This window comes from Parasteatoda tepidariorum, chromosome 10, assembly GCF_043381705.1.
Source record: "Parasteatoda tepidariorum isolate YZ-2023 chromosome 10, CAS_Ptep_4.0, whole genome shotgun sequence".
In the NCBI taxonomy this organism is placed as follows: Eukaryota; Metazoa; Arthropoda; class Arachnida; order Araneae; family Theridiidae; genus Parasteatoda; species Parasteatoda tepidariorum.
In genome coordinates this window covers 42,294,352-42,319,644 of record NC_092213.1, presented here as the reverse complement: position 1 = coordinate 42,319,644, position 25,293 = coordinate 42,294,352, and the positions used below count along the sequence as shown (strand labels likewise).

The window sequence follows — 25,293 nt, the reverse complement described above, 5'->3', positions numbered from 1 at the left end:
ATTTTTATGAAATGGGATTGTTAAAGAAAGTATTTTTTAAAAGACATAAAATCATTATAAACTGAATAATATAATAACTATAAATTTTTTAGATTGATATTAAATTGATTTATAATAAGAAAGAAAGAATGTTTCATCAAGCTCTTAAATTTCGATTTTTATAAAACTTAAGCAAAAATTCACTATTATGGTTTTTTTTATTTGATACAAAGAAAAAAAATATTTCTTTTATTTTTATTTCCTTTTTTAGCCTGTTTCCTGAATATCATAACAATTTAACACTTATATCACTTTTTACATAACTAAAACAATAATAATTTTGGGAAAAAATTAGATTATCACACATTATACCACACAGAGAAAAAAATTCAGGCAAATTTACTCTTCATAACAATGACATTTCTAGCAAAAAAAACCACAATTCTGGTTAATAAAACCAAAATATCGGATTTTGAACCATTTATTTTGTAATTTTTCCATGTGGTAAAGGTTTACCAGAAATTCTCGTTTTCAAAATTATAGTTCTCCTTAACACACATTTAGTAAAAAAGTACTAAATTGTAAAGTAAATTTAATTATTACTTTACATACAGGATAAAATAACCAAACTTTACCACATTTACTAAATTTTATCAGATATTATAAAATCATATTTTATTGTACATTTTACTAAAAAAATACATTAATCATTATTAGAAACTTGTTAAAATTTTCTATAGTTTCAATGCTTGGGGTAGAAAATGAATATTTTTGTAAATATATATAGTATTTGTAAACTATTCAACTGGTTATTTTTCCGTTCATATGGTTACGATTTACCGGAAATTCTGGTTATCAAAACTATAACTCTTATTACCGCATATTTGGTAAAAAATACGTAACTAAAAAATAGATTCACACAGATAAATGGTTTTTATGCCATGTTCAACGGCAGTGAAAGTGTGGTACGCGTACCTGCCCAAGTTTCCCAAAGTTAGGCAGTGTTTTCCAAAGTGTGGTAGGAGTAGGGGAACAGTTTAGTGGGGGTACGCGTTCTTATGAATAATATCTTACAACAAACGAAAATTTCAAAAACTTTTATTTAAAAACAAAGCTAGCCATGAAAATTTACAATTGCGTATTTTTGTATTGGCTATTTTTTGCTAAGTTAACAGTTAATAATTATTGGTGTCAACAGCCAGTTGTGATTTTTAACTTTTGTGCAGGTTTTTTTATCACAGCAAAAACAATATCATCCTTCTCACTGATGCAAATAAACTTATTAGCAAAACTTTGTACCAAAAAAGAAAAATGAGCATATTTTCAGTTCTTTTTATTAGTGGTACACAGCGTTGCGAAAAATTTAGAAACCGTACACGAAAGTCATAAGTTTGGGAAACACTGTTCTAAGGTATCATGATGAAACTACCAATTTTTACTACATTTAACCAATTTTATCACATATTATAATACTATACTTTGGTGTAAATTTTACTGAAATCATTACCAAATCGTTTCGGTAAAAAGTACCGAGCTTTTTGGTGTTTCTATAGAGCTAAAAATGCAGTAAAACATACCATAATCTGTTAGTACTGACCATATTTCATTTAGTGTACACAGTTAGAAATTTCTCGGAAAATATGGTTAAATAACAATTTATTGAATGGTTATTTTACCATATTTAATCAAAACAGTCAAATTACCATATATAAAATGGTAATCAAACTGTTAAGTTTGAGAAAAACTGTTTATTGACTGCGTTCACCTAATACGGTTAAACAACCAGAATTTTATCTCACCAATCAGAACCACCTAATAAAGCTACTTAGTTCTGTGCAACGGCTTACATATCATAGCCGAGCGGGTTTATCTGTCAATCTCATGACCGGCAGAACTGGAGTTCGAGTCCTAGTGGTGACACCGCAATATTTCTTCAATTTCCTTCACCACATGGAGAATTTCCAGTGTCCAGCACTCTCTAATTACCATTACCTTACGAAAAACCGAGCTCCCATGCCTAGTTAGATAATTATTTTTTTTTTACGTTCTTGAAAAATGCTAGTTGTAAATGGTTAAAAAACCGTATAGTTTTATATTCATCGTTTAATAACCACACTTTTTGTAAATGGTTTCAAGACCATAAAGGAAAAAAAATTTTCTTTACCGTAAACTTTACGGCTAATCGGATGGACAGACAGCTGCCAGTTATTTTACCATAATTTTAGAATGAAAATTTTAACAGTGTATTGCAATATTTAAAGTTGTAACAAACTTAAGCATTATTATAGTTTAACACGCTCCAGCAGTGGACAAACGTTAAAAAAAACAAGTCCCTTTTTTTAAGTATTATAGCTATTTATCCTGAATCAACAAAAAGCCTTACTTAAAATTTCGAAATCTAAGCTGAGCTCTCTGAAAAGGGCTTCTGCCTGGATCCCTATTTAGCGAATCTTAGGCGAGTGTGAAAAGATCCAACGTGCCTTATCATGCCGACATCTCTATAGCTGATGATGCAGAAACGTGCCTAAGAGGGCGTTTTGCTGTCCACTATCCATTACCCTTTTCCACATACAACAATTGGAAGGGTAGCGAATGTCATTTTAAGACCTCATTGTTGCATACAGAAATAAATACCCCTTTTGTGTCCTTAAAAATACCGGAATGAGTTACAGTTCAGCATTTATTTCTTGGATCGGAATTGTTGCTTCATTTAATTCAGAAGAATGGTTAGGAAAGGTATGCGTGTTAAAGTTTGCTACAAGAGTTAAAGGTTTAAACATTCCATTGTTGTCTTCTAAGGATTATTTAAAATGTTAAATTCAGTCTTATTAGTTTAGTTGCGGGCTGGATATTTGCATGGCAATAAATGTCAGATTCTCATTTTGTCTAGAAAATGTGCTAATTTTACTGAAACTTTTTCATGCTATCGAGTATGTAATATTGTAGTATCTTGTACTGTTGTTACAAAAGCATATGTTTATTGCATTTTATGTGTTGCTTAATTAATGCAACTTGGTTAATACGAATTAACTTAAAATATGACGACTCCTTAGCAAAAATACTTTTAAATTTCGTATAAAGGTTGCGTAAAAAAGATATTCGCCCAAGAATAATGATATAATGATTATCCTTGCTCACTATTATGGTTATAGTTGCAGAATTGAGAAATTTTCCATTGAAATGTAATTCCCGCAGAAAAAGAGTTTATAAGCGGATAAATGATACTATGATAATACTTTCAGCACCGTGCAATATGCGACGTTAGCAAAAAAGAAGAAAGCTAATTAATTTTTTCTTCCTATTTATTTTATTTAATTTTATAGCTGACGTTCAACAGCCAACTCAGTTTTAGTTTCGCCTATCAATGTTCAATTCTGTATCCTTGCGCTTACCTATACTAATGTTCAACACCACAACATTGTAATTTTGAACCCAATCCAGAAGGCAAGATAACTCTTGGATCAAGCATTGGGTCAAATTAGCCTTCGTGTAAGAATTAACCTGCATTAACGTTACATGCAGAGGTAAACCACAAAAACACCCTGGTTAGCCCTACGGAAAGGGGATTGTAACCCATGATCCTTCTAACACTGAGTTTATTTTACGTCAGCACTGTGATCGGTGCGAGCTGGGTGTAGAATTCGTAACGACCAGCCGTTGCTGAGATTTGAACTGGGTGCACCTCATTGGGAGGCAAACACTCAATCCCTAGAACCCCCAAGACACCCAGTATAGCTGAATCTTTGATAATTCAGAAACGTATAAGCTACTCAGTTCCTTATATCGATTTTGCTTTGCCGTTTTCTTCTTCTAAAATCTTTCTTACTCGAAGTTAAGTTTAGCTTTTACCATAACAATCAAGCTTCTTTGAAATAAGTCATTTGTCATGATTTGAAAATTTCGAAATTCTTTAACTTTAATCCGTCAGATTTATTAAACCTTTTTTAAACACCATATATTAAGGTTAAAATTTCTAGTAATCCGTATGTGGTGCTAAGTTAAATCATCTAATTATACATCTAAACATTTATTGCATGATACTGTGAATTAACTCGAAGAAAACTGTAGTTCAGTTTTACACCATAAAGGTTACCACATATTTACAAAGTAATATGGTTCAAGGTAGCTACATTATGGATTAAATTCCTAGTGCGGTGCTAAGATGAATCATATAATCATAGCTATGAACCTTAATAACATTATATTGTGATTCAACTTGAACAGAATAATTGTTCAATTTTACATTGTATTATGGCTGCTGAAAAGTTTTTTTATATTATAGTTCAAACTACCAACTTTACTTTTAACATATGCGGTAACCTTTATATACCGCTAAGTTAAATAACTTCTAAACCATAATTACATGATACTGTTATTCAAATTTAAAAGAATAATTCAGTTATACATAGTATGAGGGTTGCAAAAAATTTGCTTTGTATTATGGCTCGAGCTACCAGTATTATGATTCAGCGTTAAACTGGTTTTTTTTTAAAGAATGGGTTGTAAGAATGCTTCGAGTCAAATAAACCAGAATAGATCAGCAGGATTAATTTAATAGTTAACTTCTAAGTGATTTGTGAGCATTTTGCTAATCATACCGTTTTCTTATTATCAAATATCACTCAAAATATTAGACAATGCACTCACAATCACAATTCACAAACATTACTTACTTAAACAATTTTTCGTGAATTTGGCTAAAATTTGTATCAGCAGCCGAGAATGGTTCAAAAAGCTGCTCATCATTTTCAAAGCAAAACTTCTAAAGCTTTCGAGATATGATACTTCGGAAAAATTATGCAAGACTCTTTAAATCATGTTTACTACTGTTGGTGTCATATTACATAAAAAAAAATTTCAAAGTTCCCCGGTTTTAAAGTTTTCGAATCAAGGAGGAAGTGATAGAACACTCATCATTTAGCCATAAAGGATGCAATTTACGATAAAAGTGAACAAACTCCCTTGCTGGAGTGACAAAAGGCAAAGATCAATTTGGCGAGTAAGTTAGTTTTACAAGGATAAATAAATTCCCTAAATTGAGAATAATGGATTGAATCTCGAGGGAAAAATTCCTCTGCAGAAGAATTTCAGCTACAGGCGATAGATCAGGCTTAAAAAGTTTCCTTGTAAATTTCATAAATATTTCAAGGACTCGGCAAAATTTAAAATAACTACCTTTATATTAATATTTGCATTGTGTACAAACTTGATCGACTGTCTGAAAAATTATAGAATCCCAATTAATTACTGAAAAAGTTTATTACAAAGGAAAAGTCGGATTTCATAGTGAATTTATAAAACTTTATGTCTTTTTTTTTCTGAATATTTATTCAAAATATGCTTTTCTTCAATACACTTTCCCAAAGATTTTAATGCCCAAATGTATGCTTTTTTTGAAATTATAATCTTTAAAATTAATTAACTCTGCTCGGGGAAAAATGTGAAAAAATTACCATTCAGTAAGGTAATATTATTTCAGGTTTAAAAATAAAACTACAGCATGATTCCGGATAATGAACCTAATATATAAGGCCGGGATAGCCTGGTTGGTAGGACATTGGGTTCATGCCCAAAAGGTCGTGAGATAGATTCCTGCCGGATGTAATAAATGATGACTGGTGCACGTTAAATCTACCGGGTCACAAAATCCTCTATGTTCCCGCAGCAAATCGTACCTCTGGGAGTACTGAATTAGAGATTGATCATTCTCTAGTTCAGGTCAAAATTACGATCTGTGGGTGAATGAATGTATGTATGAATGAGTCCGTCATTCGTACGTCATAGCACTTTTGAAAAACAACAAACACGCAATCTGATTTAAATACGCTTGCTGAATTGGCAAGTGACATTAGAAACAACAATGAATAAAAAAATATACGGTATTTAAAGCCACTTATTTGCTAATTTTTCCGTTCATACGATTTATCCGAAATTCTGCTTTTCAAAATAAATAAATTTTAATATTGCAATAGTTTGCAATTATATTTCATAATGCGAGTTATATTCCAAATTTAAAATAAAATATCTTTTAAATCTACTTTTGTTATTAAACTTTTTGTAACTATTTTACAACACAACTTCCTTCGTCACCAAATCAATAATACTTTAAAACCCATTAAATGTTTTAAACAATGATCTACGTAGTTTAATGCACCACATGAAGCTTTAAGCTTCAAAAGTTCCGTCATTTGTTTAAAATGTCACAAAAAATATTCTTTCAAAGTCTTAGTTCTAAATTTCAGGTAAACTGCTAAATAAAGCTTTATACCTATATAACTAGATCAAACAACAATGGCGTTTTCTTTTAAGAGATTAGGCGTAACAGACGCGAGACCAGTCTGAAAATAGAAATCTCTTAATGGTAGAAACAACTTTCTTCTTGATTTCTCCCACGCCCAGCCCCTTGGTCGTGAAAGAACTTTCCTCAAGAACAAATGGAAGGGGGAAACCGTAAATTCGCGTAATTATTGTTTTATTTCATTTTCTCTTGTCACTGAAAGAGTTGTTTAAACTGAAATAATTAAGTGTTTTGATTATTAAAAACAAAATCTTTACAAAATTATAAAATATTTTTTAAAAAAAGTACGTTTTTCTAGTAGATTAAAAGGAAGAAAATAATTAGGCAACAATTATTAAAGATTGGCGGGGGTTATTTTCAGTGATGATAGGATTTCATTGCGAAATTTGGATTAAGTTACGGTATTATACACTTTGGGTACATCATCAGCAAAATCCGTTTTCGTGTAAAATATTATACACCAAATTTTACAGTAATATTTATTCAATTAGTGTAATTCAGTGATTTTACAGTAATTATTACTGTAAAAATTATGGTATATCAGATTTTTTTGTTCCATAACATCTTCCAGTTAAGCAGATTTTACAGTAAAAAGTACCGTCGCCCTTAGTGCCGGTACTTTTTACCATAATTTGATCTGAATTTTTTTGAAATGCTCGTTTTTTGTTTTAGGTTTGATAAAAATTAAATTTGTTACTCTTTAATCTACTTGTAATTTTTTTTCATTTTTTTTCTGTTTGCTAGTGTATTTACATACGAAAGGTTTTGAAATTTAGATGGGTGGTGAATTTTTTGCTCAGAATTCAAAAAACAATTATCTTTAACCAGAAATTTGAACAATCAATGTAATCAAAAAGTATTCGAAACTCTAACGGATAATAAATTTGGTTAGATGATGTAATGACGTTTATTTTGTAAGCCAGCTTATAAGTTAGAGTTGTTATTTCCGTTGTAATTAGGCACAGACCTATAGTTGAAAACTGAACATTCTAAAAAGTCGGACAGAAATCAAAATTTGGATTGCAGCTCGATTTTTTTTGTCAATAATTCCGCCTATGAATTTTGCTCATACAGTACTAAAACGGTTGAAACCTTTACTGTTATCCAGTACAGAGCTCAAGAAAAATTTGAGCACACAGGCTAGTCAGAAAATAATAGGGCGTTTGTTTGGAGATAAATTCTATTTCGTGTTGAGATAACCATTTTTCTTCTTGCAGTGGTCAAAAATGGTAGTAAATTTTACAATTTTTCCATACGAAGCCCTACATTAAGAGCACTCGAAATACTCGAAAAATGGTAAAAATTTTAATTCCCAGATTTCTCCTTGCAAACACAAGCTTGAGTAACTATGAAGTAAAAGTCATAAAATACTTAAAAATATAACACACTTTACAATATTTTGTGCTGTATGATCAAAGCTACAATATTATAAATATTATTAAAACAAGAAAAATGTTGCGTCAAAGCATTATAGCCTAATATAACTACTGTTGCAGATATACACCGAAGAGCCATTACATTATAACCACCCTGCTAATAACATGTAGGACCACCTTTAGCCCTCAAAACTACTAGCACCCACCGTGGCATTGATTCCACAAGGTGCAGATAGGTATATCTGGTACCAAGCGCTCACCAACTGATCCTGCAATTCCCTCACATTGCGAGGGGGTAGCGTGGCAGCACAAATTTGGTTTTCCAAGTTGGATCACAAACGCTCTATTGGATTTAAGGTCAGGTTAATTTGGGGGCCAAGACATGACTTGAGAGTCACTGGAATGTTCATCGAGCCAATCCATGGCGATTCGACCCTTATGACATGGTGCATTATCCTGTTGGTAAACACCATCCCCAGCAGGAAAAACTGTTGCCATGAATGGGTGAACCTGGTCTGCAACTATGTTCAAGTAGCTTACAGACGTCAGGGATTGTTCTATGAGGATTATGGGTCCTAATTTGCCAGATGAAAACATTGTTTCTGGGCGAGAAATCACGAAAACCTGGGCGAGCCCATTGTTATAGATGGAGGGTGGTCATAATGTAATGGCTCTTCAGTGTAGTAGCATATGATAAAACTACACTCCAGCTTATTTACTTATCTGAGATCAGCAGAAAGTTCTTTTTTTGTTTATCTTAGATTAGATAGTTATTTTCAAGTAATGTTATTTTAAATATTTTTTTATAACTCGTATGATTCCATTTTTAAAATGTAAGTAATACAGTCTGATATTAACAGCTTATTCAAATATAAAGTGAAATATAACTTTACCGAGCCCCACTGATATCTGTTCTATCCAGTATATGCCAGAACAGAACATTCAAGATTTAACAAGATCAAGAATTAACAGAAACTGTAATAAAAAAGTTTGTAACCAGAGTTTGCTCTAGAGAAAAGAGCGTGTATTAAAAAGTTACAAATTTTCTTTGAATTTTTTAAAGAAATATGTAACTTGTGTCATTTTTGTTCTCTTCAAAAAATTTTGTTAAGTATTACAGGATATATTGTATTAAAATATTAATTAGACTTACATAACTTTTATTTATTTGAATAACAGGTTGAAAATAGATGTGAAAACATACATTTCGATTTTATAAACCGAAATATTTATTTTTCCACTTTTGCCGATGTTTACATATAGCATCAAAAGAGCTAAATTTTGTGCAATTATTTTAAAGTTACAAAGATACTTGCAAATAATAATAATTATCTTAAATATACAGAATCAACCTGATTAGAATCGGTTCAGTTTTTAACCATATAATCAGTACCATATTGTGTATTAAACCATAAAATCGTGAAAATTAGTTGTCGACTTCATTGGGTGCACGCTAAACTGTCTTGAGTACTAAATTTGTAAAAGAACTATAGAATGTTCAGGAAATCGTGTGTTCATTAAAATTTAAGAAACATGATGCTATGGTTTTTAGTCATAAGCTTGAAGTAAGATTGAAGCAAATATTACGGTTGAGTCACCATAAAGGAGCTTAAATTAATTTAAATGGTATTATCAGGATGCAACCATCTCAAAAGTATTGAAAATTATAATTCATTGTTGCGGCATATAGAGACAATTAAATAGAAAATCGTTTCTTTTTTATGTTTCCATTAAAGAAACCTTTTTATGAAGTTTTAATTAATCCCATTAATTAAAGGTAATTCAGATTAAATTTGGTTCTAATAAATTTGATGAACCTATTTAAAAGTAATATCATTAAGATAATTACATTCCAATAAGAAGCTAATATTATTAATAATCAATTTATTTTTTCTTAATTAGTCTTAGTTAGAAGTATTTTTTTTTAAACTTAGCCACTTAAAATTCTTGAACAATCTAAGAATTTAATTTTCGCAAACGTCAGCTAAAATTAATAAAAACTCCCTACTATTCATTTTAAATTTATCAGCTAAGAAATGATAGAATTAAAAGTTGGAAAATTTTTACTCTATTAAAGACTAAAATCTATATTTTTCCCTTCCGAACTACCACCTTTCCCTTTTAATTTCCCCTCTGTTTATTTTCAGACTCTGAGGTAATTGCCTGTTCGAAAGTGAAATTTCTTTTTTTTTTCCTCCACCAGAATAATTTTTCAAATAAATTCCCTGGGAAATAATTAGGCAGATTTCTTCCACGAAAACACCCTTAGTAAACCCCTTTTTGAATTTTTCTTTCTGTCTTTTTTCATATTATATATTCTGCTACGAAGAAGACTGGTGCAAATCCTGATAAATCTTTAGAGCCTTCTTTTTTCCTCTTTTTTCTCTCCCGGATTTCCTGCTATTTATTTTTGCATAATTAAAGAGGCATAAATATTTTCCAGCATTTTTTTTTCAAATTAAAATTTATAGCGAATTTATTGTAATTTATAAAACATTTCAAACATGTTTTAATTTTTGCGTTATTGTACGATGTTATTTTTATTAAATCTATTTAAAACTCCTGCTCAAGTTAAATTAAAAGGAAAAAAATGTGTTTTTTCCGCGTATACAAATAAACCCAAAATACATTTTTGGTTAGAAATTATTTATTCGTAGTGGTGAGCGTCTTCTGAAACATATTATAATCTTCTGAGCATTGATCCATTTAGCATCTTCTGATCTTGTAGTAAATTATTGGTCTAAAAATACTATCATCGATATGAATAATTTCTCTAGCTAAAAGTAATCAAACGTTTTAAACCATCGACTGTCTGTCTTAAGAAAAATTGTATTGCCACCAAAATAATTGTTGTAATCAACTCTTTGAACCATCATCTGTCCGTCTAAGGAGAAATTGTATTGTCACCAAAACACTTGTTGTAGTCAACTCTTTGAACCATCATCTATCTGTCTTAGGAGAAATTGTATTGTCCCCAAAACACTTGTTGTAATCAACTCTTTGAACCATCGTCTGTCTGCCTTAGGAGAAATTGTATTGTCACCAAAACACTTGTTGTAATCAACTCTTTGAACCATCGTCTGTCGTAGAAGAAATTGTATTGTCATCAAAACACTTGTCATAATCAACTCTTTGAATCATCGACTGTTTGTCTTAGGAGAAATTGTATTGTCCTCAAAACGCTTATTGTAATCAACTCTTTAAGCCATCGTCTGTCAATCTTAAATGAAATTGCATTGTCACCAAAATATTTATTGTAATCAACTTTTTGAATTATCCCCCGCCTATTTTAAGAGATACTAGCCATTGCCCGTGGCTTTGTCTGCTACCTTGATTTCAATTTTAACTATTTTCAAGAGATATCCGTGATAGTGACAAAGTTCTCGATGTATTGAATTTTAGTAATAGTTTAAAATCTGTCCAGCAGCCATTAAATCTTAATCTCCATCGTAAGTATGAGTTCCGAACATTTCAGCGCAGTAGGTAGTGTTGAAATTATATCCATCTCTGTTATGAGAAAATATATAAAACCATTTACGTTAAAAATTTCAACAGAGATAGTATATCGTCACCAAAACGCAGATTGGTAATCAACTTTTTGAACCATCGTTTGTTTGTCTTAAAAGGAATTGTATCGTCCCCAAAACGTTCCTTTTTTACATCTTGTAAGACTCTGAAACAGCTATATTCTGTGAAAATTTCCAAAAGACAATTAACATTTTACTGTAGTATCATTGTTAAAACATCAACAATCCGAATGCCTCTGTTTTGCATAATTTAACGTAATGCACATGCAAAAACATTTACGTAAAAGTATAAGCAGAAATGCATTAAAGGGTAAAAGCAGTACCGAACTTTTAAATTGGTTATTCTCGTCATTGAATTGTTATGGAATAAGTTTTCGTACACTTTAAATGGTGTTTTTTTCAGAAAAAATGTAACATGTGTAAAAATTAATATTAAACATTTTTGAAATAAGAAGATTGCAACTGAGAAGATTTCGCTGTTTTAGAAATAACTAACGATGAGCATAAGATTTTTTTCAAATGGTTTTCCTTGATTGAAAATTTGAGTTGCATCGTAAATTAAAAATGTATTTTGACTTCTGAGTTGGTGACTGGGCCAATGCTATTTAGGAGCAATGCGCCAATGCTTTAGCGCATTGCTCCTTAATAATGCTATGTCCTTATGACACTGGAAGTTCAAAGAAATTATCCTTTTGCTTCGGGCAAAACTTGTCGAAATTGGGTATAATTTGATGTTTTTTTTATTCAGTTGCTCTTACGAGCATTTAAGACGTCAAATACATCCAGAACTCTATTTTTTATTTTGTTTTTTTTATTATAAAACAGTCTTTAATTTTTAAATTAGTTTCGAACAGATGAAATTAATGATTTATTTTATTTATTTTGGCAATTGTACACATGCTCGCGCAATGAAAGCACTTCCTAATCACTTAATCGCCTACACTCAAACTTTTAGATAATTTGGAGAAATCGAGCTTTTTTAAAAAATGCGTATAATGCGTAATCTTCCAAAAAAAATGCAAAATGATGACAAAATCATTAATCTTTTTAGACTTTCCGAAGAATCAATAATCTTTCTGTCTTAACAAATGTTTTCATTTTCTCGCAAATTATCTCAGGAAATAATCTATCCTTAAATTACAGCAAAGATCAAAAACTTTTAATTTAATGCAATCTTTCAAATTAATGGACCGACGAACTAATTAAATTGCCGGATTCCTTTTCCTTTTTGGAACTCGAGCAATTTACGAGAACTCAAATATTTCCGTTCTCGGTGTAAAAAAATATTCCGACTTATGATCTCAGGAAAATAAAATACTACTTTATCCTAATTAATAAATAGCATTGTTTTCCTTTATTTTTCGAAAATTAAACCGTCTCCACTCTGACATAGGCCAAATTCATTTGCATCACACGGCTAGAGATGCTCTAGTCCATAGGGAATTCTCAAAGAAAATAAGTTTCTACCTCAAAGGTTTATTATTTATTTTTAGAAAGAAGGGAGTCTCATTTCCGTATTTATTTATTTATCTATTTTAAAAAGGGAAAATTTTTCTTCTTTTTCCCTTTTCCTTCCATCTTAAGGGAAAAATTGGAAATACATTAATCAAGGATTTTGACGTTCCACGTCGCCTTAACAAGAGGAGACCTTATTTGAGTTCTATTGTATAAGATTTAATTTTTTTCCTGGGACAGCTTTTGAACGGGACGGAAGTATTAAGTGATGCGTTTTCGTAGCTTTATCTTCTCCAGGTTTTCTTATTTTGCTGACGGGAGAGCTCGTTTATAAAAATGGGAGCTGATGGTAAATTAAATGACTTGGAAATGCCTGAATCTATTTTTGAAGAGTTGGAAAAGAGTGATTTTATTTTCTCCAGGCACTTGAAGACACATTAATTGTTGTTTTTAGAGATTGCTGAAATTCGAAACTTGGTTATTTTTAGATGATTTTAATCAAAAAAATCATTAAATACGTCATTTAGAATAAATTTCTCATTATAGCAATTGATAATGTGTATAAATAACTTATCGATCCCTTGTCAATATATTCATAGTTCATTAAATACATTAATAAAAGATTTTGTCTTGCCATATAAACTTAATAAAAGATATCTTATTTGATTCTAAATCATCTTTTCATGTAGCTTTTGACTTTAACTGTTTTGTGGGTAAACAAATTAAGTTTGGTTTCCATGGTTATATATGTAACACTCTTGAGCATTCATACTTGTTTTTTCATCCTGCAAGCACATTTGTTCTCCTATAGACTAAAGTTCATTGAGAACATGCAATTGATACATCGATTAAGTGTAGAAGTTCTGAGGAGAAGGTATCAATTTCGGCGCTGTTCGCATCGTCAAAATTATGTGACGAATTAAAAAAAATCACAGCTACTTACTTATAACTGTGGCTAGGTGGTGCACATAATATACTGAACATAAATAACTATTTCTTTTTTGATTTAAAAGTACAGAAAAACTTTTTTTAGGGATCACGTGTAATTGATACATTGATTTAGTATAGAAGTTCTGAGGGGAAGGTATCAATTTCGGCGTTGTCCACATCGTCAAAATTATGTGCCGAATTTAAAAAACACAGCTACTTACTTATATCTGTGGCTAGGTGGTGTACGTGTTACTGAACATAAATAACTGTTTACTTTTTGATTTAAAAGTGCAGAAAAACGTTTTTTAGGGATCACGTGTAATTGATACATTGATTTAGTATAGAAGTTCTGAGGGGAAGGTATCAATTTCGGCGTTGTCCACATCGTCAAAATTATGTGCCGAATTTAGAAAACACAGCTACTTACTTATAACTGTGGCTAGGTGGTGCACATAATATACTGAACATAAATAACTATTTCTTTTTTGATTTAAAAGTACAGAAAAACTTTTTTTAGGGATCACGTGTAATTGATACATTGATTTAGTATAGAAGTTCTGAGTGGAAGGTATCAATTTCGGCGTTGTCCACATCGTCAAAATTATGTGCCGAATTTAGAAAACACAGCTACTTACTTATATCTGTGGCTAGGTGGTGTACGTGTTACTGAACATAAATAACTGTTTACTTTTTGATTTAAAAGTGCAGAAAAACGTTTTTTAGGGATCACGTGTAATTGATACATTGATTTAGTATAAAAGTTCTGAGGGGAAGGTATCAATTTCGGCGTTGTCCACATCGTCAAAATTATGTGCCGAATTTAAAAAAACACAGCTATTTACTTATATCTGTGGCTAGGTGGTGTACGCGTTACTGAACATAAATAACTGTTTACTTTTTGATTTAAAAGTGCAGAAAAACGTTTTTTAGGGATCACGTGTAATTGATACATTGATTTAGTATAGAAGTTCTGAGGGGAAGGTATCAATTTTGGCGTTGTCCACATCGTCAAAATTATGTGCCGAATTTGAAAGAAAACGGCTACTCTTGTTTATAAATGTGTCTAGGTGGTGTACGTGTAACTGAACATAAATAACTGTTACCTTTTTAATTTAAAAGTGTAGAAAAACTTTTTTTAGGGATCACATGTAATTGATACATTGATTTAGTGTAGAAGTTCTGAGGTGAAGGTATCGATTTCGGCGTTGTCCACATCATCAAAATTATGTGCCAAATTTAAAAAACACAGCTACTTACTTATAGCTGTGGCTAGGTGGTGTGTGTGTAACTGAACATAAATAACTGTTTTCTTTTCGACGGAAAAGTGCAGAAAATTTTTTTTTTAGGGATCACATGTAATTTATGCATTGATTTAGTGTAGAAGTTCTGAGGAAGAGTTTTCAATTTCGAGGCCGTCCATATTGTCAAAATTATGTGCCGAATTTAAAAAACATGGCTACTTGCTTATATCTGTGGCTGAGGGTGTGTGTGTGTAACTGAACATAAATAACTGTTTCCTTTTTTGATGGAAAATTGCAGAAAAACTTTTTTAAGCATCATTTCAAAGGGAAAAAAGAAGACTTAACAAGCAGTATGAGGATGGCAAAGAGCCTAACAGAGAACACGCATGATGTGTATGACCAGGAAACATTGCATCAAAATAAAATTGGCATAAAAGTTAAATGGATGAAGGAAGGTTAAATTTAAAAGGATTGATACAATGCTGCTGCTTTCTCGTCCTCTAGTTTCTGATTTTTACTCATCTGTATTATTATCAGAGCTTTAATTGGACAGTTTAATATGTTGATTTATTGAGAATTCTTTTTTTGCCACCTCTACGTAAACAAGTTCCATGCAAAAGGGAAATGTATAATGTTAAAACATAAGCTGTTGATTCATGTCCTGAGCTTGACCTATATTTTAAAATGTGTTTTGATACATTAATAACCAACATCTCGACAACCATTAAGAATAAACCTAAGTCATATCTAGAATGAGATATCAAAACGTCTTATGTCTTTTTTGCAGTAACTGAAAAAAATGTGGCTTTATACAGTTTTATGATGATATTTTTGTCAAATGAAGTGAATTTAATTTATTTGAAAGACTCTTGGATATTTGATTCTTTATGCTAGATATCGTAAAAGTAAAACAAAGGGGGAAATTTTTTGCTGATTTTTAGTTAGTGCACTCTCAGAAATAAAATTTCAGAAATCCTCGAGGTGTATTTCATTAATTTTGAGAATCATTTAGTCATGAAATCAAGTGTGATTTGGGTCGAAATGCGAACTTTCAAATGGCGGCAAAAATATTCTCTCAACTCCCAACCTCACAGCAGTGAATTGTGGAAGATTGTTAAATAGATTGAAGATTAAACGTTCAAAAATAAATTGTTGAAGTAAGATGACCGTCTGCAAGTTAGTCAATGAGTTGTCCTCGTGCCGAAAAGGTCCCGGGTTCGAATCCCGTTTGGGGCAAGGGAGTAATTTATCTCTCTGTAAAATGATTACTCTAACAGTTCGATATATAAGTCAGTTATGAGGTTTTTCTTTTTGGAAAAGTACAGAATGAGGAAATATTTCTTTCATTTTTCTGGATGATAAATATTTCGTCACTCTGACGAAATTTTTGTTCGGAGCTTATACCAGGAAATGGTTTAGTCAAAATCTAAAAGTTTTGTGATATTTGAGTTTCCATTTTTTACAGAGTAGACAGATCGATTTTAAAGGTCTTTTACTGTAAAGATTTAATGAAGTAATTAATAAACGAGGCAAGTTTGATTGTTTAATTTTTGCATTAAATATCTATTATACATGTGGCTTTTTTAATATTAATTTATGCAATTATGATTACTATTTGTTTCAGGGGATCGGAAGGTGACATACAAAATGATCCAGAGGAATTTTCTCTCATTATATCTCTTAATGGACCGTCTTTTGAAAATGTTTCTCTGGAAGCCTCCCTAGAAGACCCATATGATCCAACATATGGACAAAATATTACTTTTCTAGCAAAATGTGAGATTTTATCAACGAGATGGAAAAACAGTAAGTTGTTATTTGTCATTATTCACTTCTAAATTAATCACCTCTCTTGAGATCATGCAGGCAGCATTACCGATGGGTCTGTGATTTTTGTGGGTTTTCTTTCTTATTATTAATTGTTTTTTTTTCACTGTGGTAAGTGAAACAAAAACCAGCATGTTTCTTTTAATACCCTGGATCCAGTAGTTTAGCCATTATCTTCAGAACGAATGTACTATTAATATATTCCCATTTTTATAGATGACAATAGTAAAGCTCATCAGAGTAATGTGCAACTATATAGAATGTAAGATCGTATACCTTATAAAATCTTATTTGGCCATCATGGTCACCTGACTTGAATCTCACAGAAAATTTGTAGGATGTGTTTAGGTAGCGGATAAATCAGAAAATCAGCTTTCCCGCAATTCAGTAAGTTAGATCCTTGGTGGCTCCTGTGATAGAGCTCTCGCCTCCCAATGAGGTGAAGGTGACCGGGGTTTGAATCCCATAGACGTCTGGTCAAAACAAATTCCGCACCCGGCTCGCACTGGCCACAATGCAGACGTAAAATATTATCTGTGGTAGACAGATCATGGGTTAGAGTCCATTTGTGATCAAGCTAGCCATGGAAGATTTTTGTGGTTTTCCTCTCCATGTAAAGTCTTCTGGATTGTGTTCAAAATTACAAGGCTATGGAGTTGAACATTGATTGTCATGAACTCGAAATTGGGTTCTACTGTCAACGGTGGTTATGAAATATAAAATATAATTTAGCAGGTTTGTGGGATCAAATCCTTGGCAAGTGGTTTGAGTTGGATTCGAAGTACGTATGAAAACTTGTGAACTCACTTTCTAGCTGAATACGGGGGATAATCAGGCCCAAAGACAATTACACAATTTTTAATTGTTCCTTTCTTGATTAATTAAATGGATGATTGATCATTTTTGTTCGGTAAATTCATTTGTGTTAGCACACACAGGATACCCTGCTTGAGAACTTACTTTTGAAAGATAGCGAGTAAAAACACTAATTCTTAAAACAGAAGAAATAATTTTACGTTAAAATATTAACCATTTGAAAAGTAATAAGTGACGCATAGATGTCTAAGGATAAAATTAAGACGAAAAAAGTAATAAGTTTTGAGTATCTCCTAGTAAAAACTAAAAATACAAATTAACATAATTATTCCCTTAAAATTTCAGTATGAAAATATAATTCAAATTTATTTATTTATTATACATAAATATTATAAACAAAAGCAAATTAAATTCAAAGAAATAAAAGCACTTTCTAAGAATACTTTTAACATATGTAATTAAACCTATCTTGCTTATACTATGCATCGTTTCCTTGGGTAAAGGACAGAATTTAAATCCTCGAAATTGTCAGAATTTAGTTGAAAGGCAGTCTAGAAAATGTCACATCATCAAGATTATCTTCGAACAACTTCATCCCCATTTATTTAACAAGATAATCTCTTGTCCGGTCCAAACCTTCCATCTATATTTATGATTTCATTAGAAGCCATAACCCATAAACTTCATTAAAATATATATTCCCAGATACCGTCTTTTTCCATTATTAAAATCCCTGTCTTCAATATTGACCATATTTCCTCGCGTGTAAGCGCTTTGTGGTTAGAGGTCGCCCATATGGGACAATTCTTCTACATCTCCCAGTCGACAAAGTAGAAAATAGCAATTGATAGATGGACAACAGTGGACACAAAGATGTGATGACTGTGGCCATCCACTCTGGAAGAGGTCAAGCGTCGTGGAGCCTTATGACCATTAGAAGCGAGGCGATGGCGAATCTACGGTTATTGTTCCAAAGACATACCGTCCGCCTCTATAAATAATTGAGGTAGCTAACTCTGCCAGACGAAGCTCATTAATGGCCATAACTTGTGACTAAGTTGCAGGGACGTAAGAGGGCTATTCTTCATGTATCTTTGTATTTTTTTTTAGATATTTTAAACGTGGATTAGTTCGAGAAAGATATATAATATGAAATATATAAAATGATAAATATATATACAGTGGTGGTCAAAAGTGTGGACACTTTTTGAAAGTTTCATGTTTTTCAACTTTGTGTGCTTGTAGAACATATTAATTTTCACTTAAATACAGACGTTTATATATCAAATTGAAGGTAATTTAATGTAAAATTTATTAACAAAAACAAAATTAAAATAACTGTATTAGAAAAAAAGTTATGCTCATTTTAGTAGAACAAACAAACACAAATCGTTTTGAATAGGGACGTATTTTGTAATAAAAGCAGCCAATCACAAACACTGTTCTTAATACCAATCAAATGTCTGTAACTATAGTTTAGGTTATATGCATGGTGAAAGAGTAATTGTAGTGGAAATATTTTGTGGAATGATGAATACTAGTACAATTAAATAGAGTATTGCTGTTTTTGAATATTTAAAAGTCCTTTTTTCTAATTAAACTAATTTTAAACAATGTCATCAACAAGAAGAACTAATTGGACATCTACAAAAAGAAGCCGAATTGTCATATTGAGAGAAAATGGCCTCTCTTATGCTGAAATTGCAAGACAAGTTGGTGGTTCAGTGACTTGTTCTGGTGTACGAAAGTTCTGTTTANACAAAGATGTGATGACTGTGGCCATCCACTCTGGAAGAGGTCAAGCGTCGCGGAGCCTTATGACCATTAGAAGCGAGGCGATGGCGAATCTACGGTTATTGTTCCAAAGACATCCCCTCTATAAATAATTGAGGTAGCTAACTCTGCCAGACGAAGCTCATTAATGGCCATAACTTGTGACTAAGTTGCAGGGACGTAAGAGGGCCATTCTTCATATATCTTTGTTTTTTTTTTTATATATATATATTTTAAACGTGGATTAGTTCGAAAAAGATTATAGATGAAATATATAAAATGATAAATATATACAGGGTGTTTATAATATCCCGGACCCATTTTGATATTTAATAACTCATAAAATAAACAAGATAGATTAAAATTAACAACATAAATGGTTAGATAGACTCAAAAAGTTTCAAGACCCATGACAATGAACTTCCACGTGTGCCCTCTTCGCACGGAGAGTATCAAGCAGATAGTCAATTTAACGCCAGGTAGCAGCAAGCGTTATGAGTTATTAAACATCAAAAGGGGTCCGAAATGGGTGTTTCTGGCATTGTTAATCACCATAATGTCCTCATATAGGGATCTGAAAACCGCCATGAATACCGTGAGACACAAAGGGATTCCCCGAAGGTGAGTGTGAACTAATGCACGACCGAGTCATTGGGCCTTTCTTTTTTACAGAAAAGACGGTCTCATGTCGCGTACTTAGACATGTTGGAAAACTTCGAATTTCCACAACGAGCTTCAGCCACATGACTTTTTGTAACAAGATGGTGCACCACCTCATTGGGGTATCATCGTTCGTAGTTCTTTGAATGACCATTTTACAGGAAGATGGATTGGGCGAAGAGGTCCAATTCCTTGGCCACCCAGATCACCTGATATAACTCCGCTGGACTTTTATCTTTGGGGATTTATAAAGTACAATGTTTACAGGAGGATCGTGTCAAACATTGATGACCTAAAAGCCACAATTACAACCGCAATAGCCTCTGTGGATGCCGACATGCTTGCCACTACCTGGCGTGAAATTGACTATCAACTTTATATTCTCCGTGCGTCGAAGGGGGCACACGTGGAAGTTCATTGACAAGGGTCGTGAAACTTTTTAAGTCTATCTAACCATTTATATTATTAATTTTAATCTATCTTTAATATTTTATGAGTTATTAAACATCAAAATGGGCTTGGGACTTTATAAACACCCTGTATATCTACGATGGTCGTATAGCTTTGTTTAGTTTTGAGACGGTTTCTTAAAATCTCCCGAGCGACAATGAAGTATAGTGAAATTGCGTTTTCGTTACTTGATAAATGTGTTAGTTATCTTATTCCTTTCGGATAAAAAAATTGCTTTATTTGGCATGGATTAATACGTATAAGACTTATTCAATGAAGTATAGGGGAGGGTTTTTTACTTTCAACCATATTTACCTTGTATCAGTGTAATTACTTGCGCTAACTAAAGTATAAGTTTTGCATTCAGTACATGTAGTTGATACATGAAACCAAAGTAGCGATTTTCCAATCCAGTGGCTTTCTAATGACCCACTCTTCTGTTTGGCATATTCTTAAATAAATAAAAAACACTTGATTCTTGTCTTCTTGTTTTAGTTCAAGTAAGTAATTTTAAAATAAATAAAAGCTTGTATTATAGTTGAGATCAGGATATCTCCACAAAGAAAAGAGCGAGTCGTTAAAGGCCGCTGGATTGTAAATTAGCAACCTAGAAGCAGAAAGTCCGCCAACAGGCACTGCAGATTATTACTGCATCAGATGCTTATTTTCCATTTGAATTTCTTATTTATTTTTAAATAGCAAACTAACTCTATTTAAAAATCTTTAAAAAAATTTCGGATAAAAATAAAAAAAGCTAAATTGAGAAAACACCGTCAGGAACAGAAAGTAAAGAATTTGTTTTCTGTTTCATGATTACTGACTTAACCGTAAAGGAATTTATTCAATTCTTTAGTATAATTGTATAAAATTCAATTTAATCATAAAATTTTTGTGTATATTTTTTGAAACCCATATGTTTAAAAATTTTGTTACGTGTATAGATTGTACTGGTAAAGATTAAGTTGGATTTTTATAATAGCAATCTCCTTTTGACTGTTTAGTCACAGACCAATTTGAAGTTATAAATGTAGTGATGCAGATCTACTCTGTAAATTCTGCCACTTGGCATGCGGCGACTATTACCTGCTATGTTAATAACCATTTCAAATTTTCTAGGCATGCGATAGAAATTTGTTTTTAAGATTTTTTAGTTTCAGAGTATTTTTTTTCTATCACTTACACTTAAAAAAATCCTACTTTACTGGCATTTAAAAATATAACTAAGATTAATTTATTATTATACTTAGAATTAATAAAGTGTATGTTTGTTGTAACTTAAACCAGACTTTGTATTGTACGTTGTACTTTACTCTGGTCTAAGGCATATGCAACTCTTTTAGTTAGTTAATTTTTTTTTCTTGTAGACTATGCTTCATACATATGGAAGAAATTCAATTCTCTTAACGAAACATTTTTTTAAAATAATTACGATAAAATTTTCTTTGGTATTAGTTTATGAATCGCTTAATATTTTTAAATTGAATTCTAAATGTGTATTATCCAGGAAGTCAAAATGACTAATGTATCCGGTAAAAAATGACTTTTTACCACCATTCGATCCGGAATTTTTTACAGTGTTAGGAATCAATTTGGAAAGGCAGTTCAACTTGTAAACGAACACTTCCCATTTGAATCAGTCAATCGAAAATACAAATAGAAAACCCTCTGCCTTAACAATTAAACATTCAGGTACAATAGAATCCTGGAGTTAACATGCCATTAAAGTCTACTAAGGGAGAGAGCTAGCCTTAATCTCCAGCCTGCCGTAGCCGTGCCTGAAATTAATGGAGAGGACTGTTTCCACAGTCGCCAGAATCACGTAATTAGCGTCACCTGTCAACCAGCCTGTCGCGTCAGGGAAATTCTCCACGTTGTTCCCATTTAATACCAATGATATTGTGAAAGGGCTTTGTAAACCCTTTTCCTCCTTTGCCTTTGATAATGTGCCGAAGGTGGATTATGAACAAGCAAGACATGAAATCTGTTTTAATGGCCTGCTTGAAGTGCGTCATAATCGAGAAGGTGGTGTTTCTATATGTTCAGTTTCCTCTGGGGAAGGTTATTGCTGGATTTGGAGTTAGAAACTGTGTACTAGAGGTCTGAGGCGATACCGTGTGCCCACCTCCATCTGACGATGACATGTATGGTGCATTCATTGGAAATAAATGCATGTTACTTGTTAAGTGTAGAGTTTGAATGGTCACTGCTTTGTAAAGATATGGTTGAAAATCAGGCATTCAATATAAGTTCTACAAACATATAGATATTTTTTTTTTAAAAAAATTGGGTTTCATCTCTAAGTACGAAATTCATATCATAATGAAAGAGTAACTTTTCTTTCAGCAACCTTTCTTCATGATTTTAGTTGTAAAATAGAAAGTGATCGAAATTTTTCCCTAAAAATAAGCAAATGTTTCAGTATCTTATTTTTATTCGAATTATTTTCCTTTATTTAATTCAGTATTTGAATCTTGAAATTTTATTATATCTATTACTATTATTATTATAAGTTGTATAAAAATGTATTTATAATTTCAAGTGCTTGAGGTAATATAATAGTATTCAAATTTTTAAAGTATCAAAAGATCGTTTTTTCTGCGAAAACAGAGTTATTTTCACGTGGGCAATATTTTTTTGTTTTTAGTGTTGTTATGCAGGAAAATTGCTAGAATATACGGAACTATTAGTTAGAAATGATACAGAAGAACAGTTTGATTTAAAATATCACGTTTTGATAAAATGGGCATCATAATTCCATTATTCCATGCAATGTTATTTATCTGTTTTAATAACATAGAATAATTTGAAATGTACTTATTTCGGGTTTTGTTTTTGTGGTTTAATTTTTATTCGACGCATAATTTAAAGATGTAGCTCTATTGATTAAACTTCTAAAATCAATTGAACTTTATATTATCTTTGTATACAATATTAGGTTTGAGTTTATGCTTTTGAGAAACTGGTCAAGGATATGCGTATGTGTGTGTTATAAAATTACGTAATCTTCAAGTGCGTGAGACCATAACGTTCACATCCGTATCCATGTATTAAACGCAGCTGAAAGAAAAGAGTTGATTTTACCAGCCTATCTTTAATAGGTAGAAGGAATATCTTTTATTACTTTAAAAGAAATTATGAAATTTGTCGCAATTTAACACAGAAAAGTGGAGAACTCTTTAGTCAGTAATAAGAGCGAACAAAATAACTGTTTGCGTAAAGCTAATCTGCATTTGTGTTACATGTGACAAGAGCAAAAGAATTTGAAGACAAAAAACCAATTTAGCATTGCACCCCCTTTTGGAAAATGAACTATAAGTGAAAAATGAACTCTTCCAAAAACGCTCTCTTTCGAACAAGTTCATGGGCAACGAGAATGTACTTTTGTGACACTTTATGAACTAAGTCATGAAACCGTTTATACTTTGTTCATAACTCTGAATCGGTTAAAGTATACATTCTGGTTAGTTAAAAATTGGCCCTTTCCCATTCCTATAAGCATTCAAACCTACCTCGCTACGAGCTAACAAGTGCTCAATTTATTCAGCCTATTTTCAAGACCAAAGCAATGCAGGTCAGTTTATTTGGCCTGTGATTCAAATCAACTAAGTGAAATAATCTATGTTTAATTCAAATCATTTTTGTGATTTGAATAAACTAAATCCAAATAAAACCACTTTACGAGGAGAAATTAAATACCGGAAATTCTATCATTTGTTACGAAACAATAGATTCTGACCTAACGATCACGATTTTTGAAAACTCAATAAAGCTAAAATAAACCTGGATATAGTATCGTGACAGTTGTATATGTTCACTTAAAAAAGTATTTCCGTGATCATATATCAAAGTGTTCTATAACTCCTTTCTTTTTCCTGTTACTTTTTATCCTGAAAGGCAAACGATCAGCTCAAAAAAAAAAAAGAAAAAAAAAAAGAAGTCAAGATGGGGAAGGGAAGAAACGAAAAACCCAGACCAGCGTAAGAACATGGAACCAATACACGAAATCGGTTCGACAAAAAAAAAATTAGTCAAAAAAAAAAGATACTCCCAATATAAAACTCAGCAAAAAATTTTTAAACAAGAGAAATCGTCAAAAAATATGGGGTTTCCTACTATTTACATTTTTCAACCCCTATTTCGAAGAAAAAAAATCGAACTCAACAAATCTTTTTGACAGATAACACGGGTTAGGTCTTCTAACAGAATATTGTACTTAAGAAAGTTTGGCGTGAATTTTTCCTTATACCTTCCTTCCCTTTTTGTCATAAAATGTGCGGGAACATAGCGATAAAATCGAACCAAATACATTTTCCGAACTTTTTTTTTCCTCTTTTCAGAACACCCCCTCTCAACACTTTACCTACCACCTTCAAGATCGATATTGCTAGGAATGAATAAGTATAAAAAAAATAAATAAATAAAAATCGAAGGGGAAAAAAATAGTAATATATTTGAAAAATAAAAACTTCTAGTTTGTCGTTAAAACTTACCCAGATAGCTGGAAGCAAAATGCATGATTTTGGCCGTAAAATGTGAATTTCGGAGAAATAAAATATAAATAGAGTAAAATCGAGCGTCGAAGTATGTTCAGGGTAAAACACTTTAGGCTACGAGAAGGTATGTAAAGGTGTGGGGTGGGCGTTGCATTTTATAAGCGATAAAATTTCAACTGCTTTCTGGTACATATAGATATCGTAAAGACGGTAAATGTGACAAGGGTTTTCAATTTTCGTTGAATATCTCGCTTTCATCCGGAATTCAGGAAAATATCAGCCAAATTTTTCTTCCCGCTTGAAAAAGTGCAAATTTAACGGGGACAGATGTAATTTTTTCTTTCTCGAATAAATATAGACAAATTTTTTTTTATGTAACTTAAAAATTTTGTCACCTTATTCATGAAAATAAAAATTGATTTACTTTCACTTGCTTGATATTATATATATATATATATATCTTCAATT

General features: G+C 31.7%; 1 protein-coding gene across 1 annotated transcript in view; it reads left to right on the top strand.

Moving 5' to 3' along the window:
• Positions 1-25,293, top strand: part of LOC107437680 (polycystin-1-like protein 1) — a 584,482-nt gene that overhangs the window by 190,909 nt on the left and 368,280 nt on the right. Inside the window, exon 4 of the mRNA XM_071186788.1 lies at positions 16,431-16,612. Within this exon, the coding sequence (XP_071042889.1) occupies positions 16,431-16,612 (182 nt within the window). The remainder of the gene's footprint in view (positions 1-16,430; positions 16,613-25,293) is intronic.